The sequence below is a fragment of the Populus nigra genome, chromosome 17 (genome assembly GCF_951802175.1).
Source record: "Populus nigra chromosome 17, ddPopNigr1.1, whole genome shotgun sequence".
Taxonomy (NCBI): domain Eukaryota; kingdom Viridiplantae; phylum Streptophyta; class Magnoliopsida; order Malpighiales; family Salicaceae; genus Populus; species Populus nigra.
The window spans coordinates 3,906,377-3,919,845 of NC_084868.1; the positions used below are offsets into that span (position 1 = coordinate 3,906,377).

General features: G+C 32.1%; 1 protein-coding gene across 1 annotated transcript; it reads right to left on the reverse strand.

Annotated features, from left to right (window-relative positions):
* Nucleotides 1-6,326: 6,326 nt before the first annotated feature.
* On the reverse strand, nucleotides 6,327-12,561 carry LOC133677698 (probable proteasome inhibitor). The gene is made up of 9 exons (XM_062099827.1): nucleotides 12,251-12,561; nucleotides 11,945-12,116; nucleotides 11,709-11,867; nucleotides 11,272-11,358; nucleotides 8,195-8,272; nucleotides 8,066-8,094; nucleotides 7,913-7,976; nucleotides 7,730-7,807; nucleotides 6,327-6,612 (listed from the first exon to the last, which is right to left on the reverse strand). Exons 1-9 carry the CDS (start codon nucleotides 12,426-12,428, stop codon nucleotides 6,540-6,542), a joined length of 918 nt encoding a protein of 305 aa, XP_061955811.1. The 5' UTR covers nucleotides 12,429-12,561; the 3' UTR covers nucleotides 6,327-6,539.
* Between the last annotated feature and the right edge of the window lie 908 nt (nucleotides 12,562-13,469).

The window sequence follows — 13,469 nt, forward strand, 5'->3', positions numbered from 1 at the left end:
ACACATAATTTGTCATTTGAACTTTTTGTGCGATTATTTGCCTAGTTCAATCTCATGCAGTCCGTATTCCTCATCATCATGGTTCATCATTTCATTTCCTTTTCACATAGACCATGCTATTATCTTTCACATTATTTTTGACTTATTTTTCAAAAAGATTTAAGGCTTGCACTTTACCTCGACTTATTACTTTCAAATATAAACTTTCTCAATTTAATGAAATTTTAAGCCTTTGACAGTGTCTCCCCTAAAAATTAAGTGATCCCAAATGTCAACATCAACAATCCACAAACATTCCAAACAAATCTATGGTCCTTCCATCCTGGACCTCTACCATTATATTACTAATCTTGAATAGAATTGAGCAATAATATAACAAACCATATACTCTGCTATTTTATTTCATTAAACCACAATTAACACTTTAACACAAATACATCATTTTATTTTATTAGCCAGCTACGTTATTCCTTCTAATAACCCACTAATAACCTGCCAATACAATTGTATTGATGCCACCAACTTCATTCTGAGCAACTTAGTCAATCAAGTATCTTGAGAATCAATACCAATGACACCACTAGCTCAACTTCGGACAGTTAGTCAATTAAATACATTGGTCATCAACCTTGCTGATGCCACGACCCTCAAACCAGTCAACTAGTCAAATTCAATATGTTGGTCATTAACCTTGTTGGTGCCACCAGCCTAAAACAGGTCATCTAGTCAAATCAAATATGTTGGTCATTAACCTTGTTGATGTCACTATCCACAAACAGGTCAACTAGTCAAGTTCAATATGTTGGTCATCAACCTCGTTGATGCCACTTCCAAATAGGCTGGCTAGTTAAGTTTAATATGTCGATCATTAACCTTGTTGATTTAACTAGCTCTAAACTTGTCATCTAGTCAAATTAAACATGCTGGTCATCAACCTTGTTAATACCACCAGCCCAAAACAGGTCGGCTAGTCAAATTAAATATGTCGGCCATCAACCTAGTTGATGCCACTAACCCCAAACAGGTCGACTATTCAAATTAAATATTTATTCAATTAATTTTAATTTACATAGAGATATCCATTATTATGATTGATCACAAATCATCTACACACACACACACAAAAAAATTTTCCAGCCTCATATGCATATTCGCATCACAATATTTTTTTTTCCTACTCGTAGTCATATTCACATCACAATATATATTTTTTTCTACTCCTAGAAAATATTCATACAATAATAATATTTTTCTTGCCCGTAGGAAATATTTACATAACAATATTTATCATGCCCGTATCATGTTATAGGCAATATTCACATAACAATATTTCTCATGCCCATGAGCAATATTCACATAACAATATCTTTCCTACTTGTAGGCAGCATTCACACGATAACAATAGTTCACTTGCTTGTAAGCAATATTCGTATAACAATATTCATCATGTCATAAGCAATACTCATATAACAATATTTGTCATACTCATAGGCAATAATTTTCTTGATACATAATAATACAAAATATATATAATTTATATTGTATTCTAGCATTTTAAAAATTTAAACATTTAAAAAAGCAAGGGGGAAACCTTTTTCCTTGAAATCCTATTATTCACATTCTTAAGAAGTCAAATCTTAAGTTCAAACGTTTCTCCTACATTCAATAAAACATTCAGAATCAATATTCAAACCTTTCTAGTCCATTAATCACATTTACTAATTCACATTATCAAATACTTTCATAAACAGCTCATGAATATACTATTTTTTTTAATCATTTCAATTCAATTGCATTAGCATCTTCTTACAATGACATTTAATGTCTGAATGACTCTATTTTTCATTGATAATTTTCAAAGTCTAAATGACTCGGTTTTTCATCGATAATTTTTTATGTTCAAATGACTTAGTTTTTCGTTGATAAATTCTACATAATAATTCAAGCCAGGTTCGATATAGTCCATACTACCTTTTTCAAGTTAATCTTTCCTTTTACAATATTCATAATTTTTTCCATGTAAGCTTTTGCCTATTTTAAATTTTTTATCAATTAAATATCTCACTTTAAGCATTATTTAACATACTTATCAACCAACAATACTTAGAGTAAGATATACCCAATAAGTGTTCAATTTTGTTTAAACCCTTTTTAAATTTCATATTATCCACTGACTTGGAATAATGAACCAGCTAATCGAACTGTAACAGTAAATGAGTTGAAACAATGACTAACGAGTTGGAACAATGACTCAACGAGTTGGAATAGTGAATTAGCGAGTCTAGGAGCAGTATATTCAAATAGCTATAACTCAGTGTACACTCAAAGCCAGCACAATCCCAACGGTGAAGTTGTGGACCATCATATCATACACAACATATCCGAAATTCAATTCCATCCAACGATTAAATGACCAAATATAGGCAAAGCTCCAAACTAACCTGGAAAATGACAAGTTACAATTTAAGAAGAACAAGTTTTTGCTAGGATATTTGTTTACAATCTCCACTGACTAGAAGGAAGAAAACACTTAGGGGAACCTCCTCATGCAAATTTCAAGCGAATCCAATGATGGAAAGAGCAAAAACAAGCTGGTGACCGTGATTAAGTCGGTGTGGGTTTTGTAAAATATACTCGCCTATCATATCTCTCAAATGAATGTTGATACTCTCAATCCCTCAAGTACAATTATAGAGGGTAATGATGTGCACACCTTATCTAAAACTTAGTTTAATCCGACGGTGAATAGTGGAGATATGGCTTCCAGAGCGCCAACCCTGTTTTCTTTTCTCTCTAGCCTTCGTTACTCAATATTCTGGTAGTGCATAAAGAGTGAGGGGGTGTTTGTATTTATTTACAAAAATTCTACTAATTAGTTATCTGTTATTTTCTATCTTTTTATCTAAATATTAGTATCTTTTTAAGATTTTATTGAACTCTGATTGACTTAAAATTTTAATTTAAAATAAAATAATAAGCATATAGACTTCTTATAAAATTTCATCTTAATTGATGAATCAGATTAAAAGATATTTTAATATTATAAAATTAAATAGTAAAATGTTTTATACAAAAAATCTGAATTTTGCTAATTAAATGTGTGTGTGTAAATTTATACATCTATATTCAAGTTTCATACCATGGCAAACCAAGCTAACATCCCTAATCCCCCTTTTTTTTTTTCTACCTTGGTCGAATGGCCATTAAAATTGTTCATGGTTGCCTTTTCCAATTTTTTTTTATTTATGTTTCATCTTCAACTTAACACAATTAGTTTCAAAAACACATTTACATTATAATTACAAATATATTTTATATCAATATCCTTCCCCCTTTTATGGCTATTTTGGCCGACTATGTCTAAAAAGGACCATTAGTTTTATTATACTCCAATACCATAAAATCATTACAACGAAGGCTATCAAGTATGACTGAAGTGGGTCACAAACTCACACGTACTATGGAAAGGCAAAGGATTCACCTAGAGAGTGTGGCTCATTCTGATTATCATTAGTGATTTTTTTTTTATATTGTTAGATTTATTTTATTGAAATCTTTTTAATAGTATTAATGGTGTAATAATCAGAGTTTCGATATACCTTTAAGGTCTTTTTTTTTTTTCTTTTTGTCTTTCCTTTCTACTCATTGTAATTTCTCACTTGTTTTTGGATGGAGAGTGCAACTAACTTTCATAACTATTTATGGCCTTTCTTGTTGTCGTTATATTCATCTTATAAAGATTTTTTTAATTATACTGGCAATGTTGTAATCAGAGTTTTAATATGCTTTCAGGGTCTTTTTCTTTTTTTCTTTATTTTTCTCTCTTCTCTCTTCTTATTTTAATTTGTGTGAGTCCATATAAGAATTTCTTTGAAATATCACACTTTCCATTAGCGATATCTTAAGATGTCACGTTTCCAAATTACCACTTGTAACGAAGTTATTATTTTACCAAAACTTTTGTAAACTATGTTATTTTGCTATTTTTTTAAATAGTACTAATTTTAAGAAAAGAAATCTTTATTTTTAATAAAATCTTACATTAGCCCTTTTAAAAGTGAACGCATTCCACTGAGTCGTCATTCATTCAATAACTTGGCCCTATAAATTTGTCCACCCATAAATTCATTCAATAACTTATGGTAATTGGTAGGATATGTTTTAAAATTTATTTATAATTAAAAGAATCCTAAAAGTGGTGGTGAATCATTGTTTATCACTTCACAAAATATTGTGGATTTTAATAGTTTTTGTTTTTAATATTTTCCTGCTATAATCATCGATCTTTTTTATCAATTTCATTCTTCCGCATTTCATTGACTTAGGATTGAACTTCATAATTTTTTTCGAATTGTTTTCTATCAAATTGTCATGGTCTCAAAAAACAATCTCGGTATTGGATTGATGCTTGATTTTGAATGAAAAAATATAGTTTTGTTGCTTATGAAAAAATAAAAATTCAAGGATCAAAATTGTTGATGGAGTAAAAAAGAGTTTTTTCTTTTTGGGTACTATTCATCCAAATTTTTTTTAAGAAAATTGCCTATGGAATTTTTTCAATTTCATTTTTGGTCCTTTAGTTTAGATCTTTTATGTTTTGATCAAAAACTTTATTGTGTTCATATTTCAATTCTTGAATTTAAGAGAGGAGAGAGTCGCCGCGAAATGATGAAGAAGAGAAAAAAGTGATTCTTTACCCACATTTCATGAGGAAAAAAATTAAATTTAGTGTCAATGTGCTTCTTTTGACAAGAGAAGTGTCATTGATGTCTTTTTATGCACTATGAAAAAAAATGTGAATATGATATTAAAATTACTGTTATATTTTTCCATAGTTCGTCAATAATAGTGTAGGTTTTTATTGGAGTGTTAACAATTTTGTTCTATTATTGTGTGCCCAATATATGCAATAAAAAAAATGATTGCTCATGAATATTTAATCAAAATAAAATTACTTTTTAAAATTTTTTGATGAAATGTTTACATTGTTTTATCACATTTATTAGTGTTTTTTCCTTCAATCACATACAAAATATTGAGAAATTGTCTTAATTTTTTTAAAACTAGCTTTTTAAATAATGATATGTTCTTATTCAAAACACAATGCTTACAATTGAAAAAAAAAACGTGCATCCAAACAATCAAAAGATGAATTGATAAGGAAATAAACTTTAAGATGAAGAAATACATTTCTCCTTAATAAGTTTTTCATTGTCTTTCCTATAAATATCTATTTTTATAATTATTTGAATAAAAAAAATAGATTCTGAAAAACATTGTTATTAAACTCAGTTTCATGAATTGAACCGGTTAACCTCGTTCAATCGGAATCACTCCAATACATTATTATTCCAATATTTTTTTATATAAAAAAATAAATCAGTGCTTTAGTTTTTTCAAAAAAAAATCAAATTGAGTTATGACTAGGTGAGTTGTGTTACCAAATCATACTAGATGAACTCTTAAAATCTAGCCTGATTCGTAACCTGAATGAATCATCTTGACCTGATGCACTATAGTACTTTCCAAAGCACAGCAGCCTAACACTGTTAATTTTCGTTCTGAAGCATACATAATCAAAGATCTGTTTTGCTTTAGAAGCAAACAACAAATCCCTTGGCTTTGCTTTGAGCCATTTTATGCACTGAAAATCTGAAATGCTTTCGATAGTTAAGGGAGTTTGGCGAATAAAAATGCTATTCAAGCTTAGCTCTAAAATAACACAAATTTAAATTCAATAGTTAAAAATTAAAAGACTACGACTTAATTAGAAAAACAATAATAAAAAAAAAAGAGTTGAACTTATTTTCAAGAACTGCCACAAATAGACAATCTTATCGAAGCAAACCTCCAAAAGTCAAAGTCACTTTACGTAAAGAAGCCAACATTTACATTTACCCTGTTAATAAACTCTCTTTTAATTAGTGATTTCGCCTTACAATCAGAACACCAGAATATAACGCAGAAAATCACAAGCATTACACAAGAACTTCCAATCAAGTCCTAGAAAGATGATTTGGCATCCAAGTGCAGAAGACAAGCATGTTACCTATATATTGACCAACGCAAATCCGACTAGATTTACAGCCTTAAAAATTCTCCTCCCAATTATTACTTCAGGCATATTTGGTTCCAAATCAATCAATCATTAACCACGGACAAAGGGCAAGCTAAATTGTCATCAGTCTTTACATGGTGGAACGTGCTACAAGGTCAAGCACAGTTGTTGAGAACAGGGAAGAATACTAGATATTCTGGCTCATTTCAGTGGCAAAGTTTTACTAACTAGTTCGACGAAATAAATAAAAATAAATAAATACAAAGAATCACCACTGAAAGGACAAATGTACATGCCAAAATCTCACTTAGTAATATACAAAATGTCATTTGTTCCATGCATAGAAACAGAAAAGTTGGAAGGAAACCCTATCCGCAAGGAGCATATCTTTTATACTACCTATTTTTTTTACCATTTCTCACATCCACACAAACCAAAAAAGAAATGGGACAGGAAGGATAATAAGACAGCCTGGACATGCCTAAATAAAATCAGGATCCCTCCCCATTGGCGAAAGGTCTGGATGAATATTGCTCCCAGGCCTTGGTGGGCCTCTGCAGGACAAATAGAGCAGAAAAATTAGATGCCTGGAGCTAATGTCTGAACATAAACCTTGAATACATTCCAGATGCATAAGCACACGAAATCTATTTGTAGGCATAAGAAACCAAAAACTTGGGCCAACCATAATGAAGACCAGACAAATCTAGAATATAGATTATTTGGGTATGGTTACAAGTTCATAGAAAATTATGTGCAACTTCTGATGTTCTATCTCTGCATGTTTTCTTAATATAGACAAATGCCTGAAGCTAATATCTGCTTGTTTTCTTTCAAACCAAGTAACTACTTTTCGTTCAATTCTTTATTATCTTTATCTATTTATTTATTATTATCACCAAATCACATGCAAATGTGACAAAATGCCCCTCCTCCACCACCCCTCCCCACTCATATAAATTCCTCATTCTGGTTTTTGAACAAATGTTCATTCATATGAACAGGTATCATGCTTACAGAACAGCCACCCTTACAATTCCACTAATTCTTAATACCAAGCTAAGGCTGGCTCCAACATTTGGTTTTTTGTACGAGATGATTTGGACCAGATAGAGTCTATATTAAAATGCCAATATGACTCTTCATACACAAACTACGCATGGAGACAACTATGATCCATTAATCAAGCTCTTTAAAAGAAGGAAAGATACGAGTCAAAGTATGCTAAATCCTCAGAAAGAACTACATCATACAATATCAGTGCTTTGGTAAACTTGAAAGTACCAGAGTTTTTTAGACAAAAATTCAAAATGAAAGCAGAATCAGTAATTTGGGAACCAAGAGCTTAACATCAAGTTTGCAAGAAAAAGTTCAAAAGAAGATCTTGGCATGCAACAGCTCACCAAGACAACAGAAACACATTACTTTGGTCTGTACCAAACACATTGTGAGCAAGGTCCTTACTGTTCAGAACAAAACCAAAACTGGGTTTTTTTTAAAACACACCCAAGCACATGGCGTAAAAGAAATCCAATTTAACTGAATGGTCTTGATTTACTGCAGTAATTCAGTTTTAATCAAATAATGTTACAGACTGTTTTGTTATTCTTAACAAAGATTAAGAAAGTAAATCCCAAATGGGCTTTGGCAGATGTAAAACAATCAATGTACCTTGTAAATCGATTGGGCTCAAAACCAGGTACCCCAGGAGGGCCAAAGGGATCAAACCGAGCACCTGGAGGAACACCCCTGCGTTCATAAATTCACACACTATTAGTTCTGTTGATGATACCATATTATAGCAACATGAGGGAGAGGGAGAGGGAGAGGGAGAGGGAGAGAGGGAGATCTCACGGTCGTCTCCCAAGGAAACCAGGGTCATCACCAAATAAACCAGACCAGCTAGGATCATCAGGCCCTGCAAGCACATGGTAAAAATAAGCAATCCCGAAATAAATGAAACATGCCTGTTTATTGCTTCATTAATTGCAATTAAAAAGTACAAACCTATAAGCATGCCCCCACCTCTGCCAGCCCTGAAAAACAGTACAACAAAATATATCATTAAAATTGAGAACTAAAATGGTGAGACAAATACCAATTAGTGAATACAAACAGCTATTTTAAGATGCATACCCTGTTGGATACATTCCAGCTCCAGCTCCAGGATAAAGATCGCTCATTGGATTTACAGGAACTGGAGGAACTACATATCTGAAAAGCAAATCAGAAAACAGAAAGTGAACCATCATAATAGCAGGGAACTAAATGAAACTGACTGCGCTCCAGCAGGATGTAGGGATTGCAAGTTCTGGAGGGCAGAACATTGTGCATAGCACACACGCAGACAGACTTGTGTATATCCTTTTGAGTTAATAAAAGGTTGGGATTGATTCCTGTAATAACTTGTGTGCTTATTTCTGTTCATATTCATTTGTGTATTCCTCTTGTTCACAACATTGAAAGAGCGGGTAACCTCTTGGGTTTGTGGGACAAACTAGTTGTAAGCAAACATGAGTGAAACGGTGAGCGAAAGGGCTGAGCCTAGCAGGACTGAACTACCGCATAGAGATTGAAAGTTTTGACAAGAAAATTGACCCTGTGACAATTAAAGCTCATCTAGGATACTTGAAAGATAAACATAATTTCTTTAACATATTACAAGATCAAGAATCACGCACAGCATCGATAAATATTGGCTTAATATAGTCATGTCATGAATACAAACACAGCAACACCAACAGAGCAAACAATCTTGAATACATATAGCAATTAAAGTTTTTCATGTATTTTGTGGCATTAACTTTGCTCCTAAAATTATAATTCCTGTATTCAAACATCGTATGAGCAAATTAAAATCTAATTAAGCAAAGTCCCCGACAAGAGGGGAATAATAAACCAAAAGACAACCCAATAGTAGAGGGTTAGAAAAATGTAGAATAAACAATTTTAACAACAATTTTAATTCATCATAAAATGTTTTCAATACATAGAAAACTTGTTCATATAGACACCAAGAAACCATTAATTTAAAACAAAGAGATTTTTTTTTTCAATTTCAATTTCATATAAATTTATTAGGGATTGAGTTTCATAATTTTTTTCAATTTAGTTTTTATGAGGATATCTCAATCTCATGACTCGAACTGTGAATTTGATCAAATGACTCGAGTTTTATTTTCTTTTTCTAATTGACCTTTTTTCTCAATTTCATCATTCAACATTGGGTTGAATGAGAATTAAGATTTGTGATTTGTTTTGTTCTGCTTTATATGAGGTTATTCTCATCTCATACTCGAGTTACGAGTTTAGCAAATTAACCCGAGTTAACTCAAGTTGTATATTATCATTTTTGTAATCAATTTTTCAATTTCAATTACATCCTTCAACATTAGATTTATTAGGGATTAAACTTCATAATTTATTTCAATTTGTTTTCTATTGGGTTATTCTAATCTCATGACCTGGGTTGCGAGTATAGCGGGTTGACTCAGGTTTATTTTTCTTTTTTTAATTGATTTTTTTTACAATTTCATCCTTCAATATTGAGTTTATTGAAAATTGAGCTTCATAATTTCTTTTCATTTGTTTCCTATCAAGTCCTATGACCCAACATGTAGATTGCATATTAACTTGGATTAACCCGAATCAATCGAATATATTTTCATCTAAATATTTATAAAAAAATATCATTTTGAATATTTATTTTGAGTCAAACTATGTTTTTACCAGTTGTCCGAGTTGCCTTTGTACCTGTAAAGTCAATCAGGTCATATTATATAATCCTCACATGATTTAAAATTTCTTTCTACTAGAAAAAACATTAGTAACACCTAGCTATTTTTTTATGTTTAAAAAAAAATCATTTGATCCACAGCGTAGCGCTAGCCAAAGATCTAGTAGTTATCTAAACTAAATAGTAAACATAAATCCTAGTAAAAAATAATCTTTTAACAACAACAACAATATTATATAACTTACCAAATAACTGCAAGACTATATTTACTAAATAAATAGAGTTCCATCTTATCAAACTGAATTCCCTCACTAGGAAGTCATGTTGAGAAAAGAGATGAAAACAAGGAAGAGACTATCACTACCCAAATTAATAATAGGTACTCCATTAGATGCTCCAGAAAATGATGTATTGATAAGTATGGTTAGCTTTCTTCTTGTTTTTTATTAAAAAAATAAAAATAAAAATGGCTGGTGTTGTGGACTTGGTAACATTGGTAACCGAAGGAAACATTCAAGTTGGGCCTTGCCTATGATGACCTCTTAATGCAATTTGAAGCAAGAATGCAAGATGAGTTCAAGTCTTGGTCCCCACCACACCACCAAATAGTGTTTGATAACAAGAATCACACACTCTCTAATGGTGCTTTCAAAAGGAAAAAGCAATTTCAGATGGTATTTTTAGCTATATTATCTTCCCCATAATTTCATAAGCGAAATAATTAACTTGATCCATTATAATAGCTGTTTCTAACTATTCTAGGCACACATGGATCTCACTTATTTTCCATCGACTTAACCTTAATTCTTAAAAATGGCTTCAAAAACCTCCTATTATAACATTTGTGAAACTTCAAAAGGTTAATAGAGAAAATCAAAAGCTAAAAATGGTTGAAATTGACCTCAAACCTTTGGGCAATATACAACATTCATATTACTATATTTTTACTGTAATAAATAATTTTTTGTCATTTTTAACATCTTAAGCACTTTCTACAACAACCAGATACTTTTCTTGCAACAAACATGTCTTCTTTTTTTCAAAGCTCGTAGCAGAAACAAGCCAGTGATATTCGTAGTAGTATTAGCAGGTTTCTATAATCAAGCACATGGAATAGAAAGTTAACAGCAACTTTCCCCTTCTTTATACAACTAATTGATTGCCATAAAGCATCAACTTTAAGGACAAGGTTTCTTATGCATATGAGGAGATTATCAACTTTAAGGACAAGGTTTCTCATGCATATGAGGAGATTACTTGAATGATCGAAGCACTTGCATTATATCATAACAAATGCAAGCCACAAGAAAAATCAAAGTTCGTAAGGACAGTAGTGATCTAATATATCATAGCAAATGAAAGTTGCAAACAAAATTTAAGATCATATGAGCAGCAGTTCCCTATGGGAATGAAAATATCACAGATATAATATGTACCCCAATATGAGAAAGGTACAGTGATGAAAAGAATAGCATACCCCGGAAGAGGAATTTGAGGGCTAGCAGGTTCAGAAAATCCAACACCAGGTTCATTATTCTGTCTTGATCCCTGCCTTGCTTCTCGCCTACAAACACGGCAAATCAATACAGAAAAACCAAGTCAATAGATGGCTACACTTATGAAGAATTTTATCATATAGATGTTTTAGAATATGAGGTAACAGCTAAGAAATAGAATTAATGCAGTCAAAGTAAATATTTAAATGCTAAGATTAAGAACAATAAATTATAAATTCTGCAGCCGAACATTTGAAATTCCAACCAAACGAAGCTAAAGTACAAGGAGAGTGTGGCATGTAAAAGGGAAAAAGGCTAAGCAGTCAAATTAAAACAACAGCAACAAGCATCATAGTTTGTTAAAGGCAATGAATTGCACAAATATACATCCTTAAACAGAATAAGAGAGCTCAATTACCCATTACGGTTGCCTGATGAACTCGCTTTCAAAGAAGAAGTAGAAGAGCCATCCAATTTAGACAAAATTTCTTCATCCAGTTTCTTATAAATCTTGTCCAAGTTCCTATATTGCTCCGAGTAATTTGTACCTTCATTCTCCGCAACATAATCCCCAACACTGCAACAGTAATCAAATTCAGAACCCTAACCCTAGAATACCAAAATAAACAAATAAAAACTAAAAGAAAACCCTACTCGATTTCCAGATTGACCGGCTCTGAAATCCCATCAGATATGGCACTAACCGCCAATTTCCCATTCAAAGCCAAACACTTCAGTATCACCCTCTTTCCTTCTTTATCAGGATTTACATACACAAATGCATATTCTCCATCTACCTCATTCCAATTTTCAGTTCCTACCTCATCTATAACAGAGGCAGAGGGTAAAAATTACACAGAATATATATATATATATATATATATATATATATATATATATTAGTTTTTCGTTTTGTTAATAGCAATTAAACAAGTCGAAGAAAAAAAATTGAGAGCTTACTAGTTGACGGAGCGGAGAGGGCAGCAGATTCGGAGAAGGCGGCAAGACCAGTGGCGGTGAGAGCGTAGCCACTTGCTAGGAAAGCGGCGTGAACAGCGAAAGCGACCTTGTCGTGCTTGTTTTTAAAGGAAGGCCTCGCTGCTCTAATCACAGCCATCACCGATTTCTCGTTCGCCATTGTTGTCTTAAGACTGGAAGACCAAAAGATCGACGGATTGGTTCTGTTGTAGAGAGAGTGAGGGAGGGAGGAAATTTTCAAGATACTGACAGAGGTTTCGCGATTATATACCGGGCGGTGGGCGCGCGTGTCGAGTTGGCTTTGAGGACACGCCAACTTTTATAGATGTACGTATGGTTATCCAACCGGTCCGGGGCTAACCTTTAAGGATATCGAGTTTCGGGTTTCATGAGTTAATTTAAAAAAAAATTATAAAATATTTATATTTTAATATTTTATATAAAAAAATTCATATGAATATAGGCTATACATGTTATAAATAAATAAATTTAAAAGAATATTTTAAAAAAAAATTATCCCACATTAAAAAAACATAACTTTTTTCTTGTGAACATAGAATAGATATACTAAAGGGCTTCAAATCCCACATTAAAAAGATATTATGTTATCCTTTTAAGTTGAAGTATTTAAACCAAAAAACTTTTTATCTCACATTGAAAAAACATAACTTTTTTCTTATAAACATAAAGTATATATACATACGTAAGTGCCTCAAATCCTACATTAAAAAAATAACTTTTTTTCCTTTGGAACATAGAATATATATACTAAAGGGTTTCAAATCTCACATTGAAAAAATAAAACACTTTTCAAATATTTATATAGTGAGTTTTAAAAAGTGTTAATAACCAACTAAAAAAACATGAAAAAAAAGGTATAGGAGCAAAACCATATTTGAAGGAAAAAAAACATCGGGTGTCGCACCCGCCAGGTCGCCTGGGTCATGGATTGACCCGCCAAGTCGATCGGGTTTGGCTGAGTTGTTGCACCGGCCGGTCTTTTGACAAACCCAGATCGGTCCAGCCATCGGGTCCCGCGTCGACTCATCGGGTCGGTCTGGGTTTAATAACTATGGATGTATGTGCCCCTCAATCCTCTTTTAAACATGAATTTTGGGTTATATAAGTTGACTCGAGTTTATTTGAATCAATTCAAAAAAAATTTAAAAATAAAATAAAATTTTAATATTTCATATGAAAA

Bases quoted from the DNA above. Each gene is read 5' to 3' on its own strand.
- LOC133677698 (XM_062099827.1), bottom strand. From the start codon at position 12,428: ATGGCGAACGAGAAATCGGTGATGGCTGTGATTAGAGCAGCGAGGCCT. The intron at 12,117-12,250 runs GTAAGCTCTCAA...CCTCTGTTATAG, and splicing joins CCTCTCCGCTCCGTCAACTA to ATGAGGTAGGAACTGAAAAT. The intron at 11,868-11,944 runs GTAGGGTTTTCT...TTACTGTTGCAG, and splicing joins CCGGTCAATCTGGAAATCGA to TGTTGGGGATTATGTTGCGG.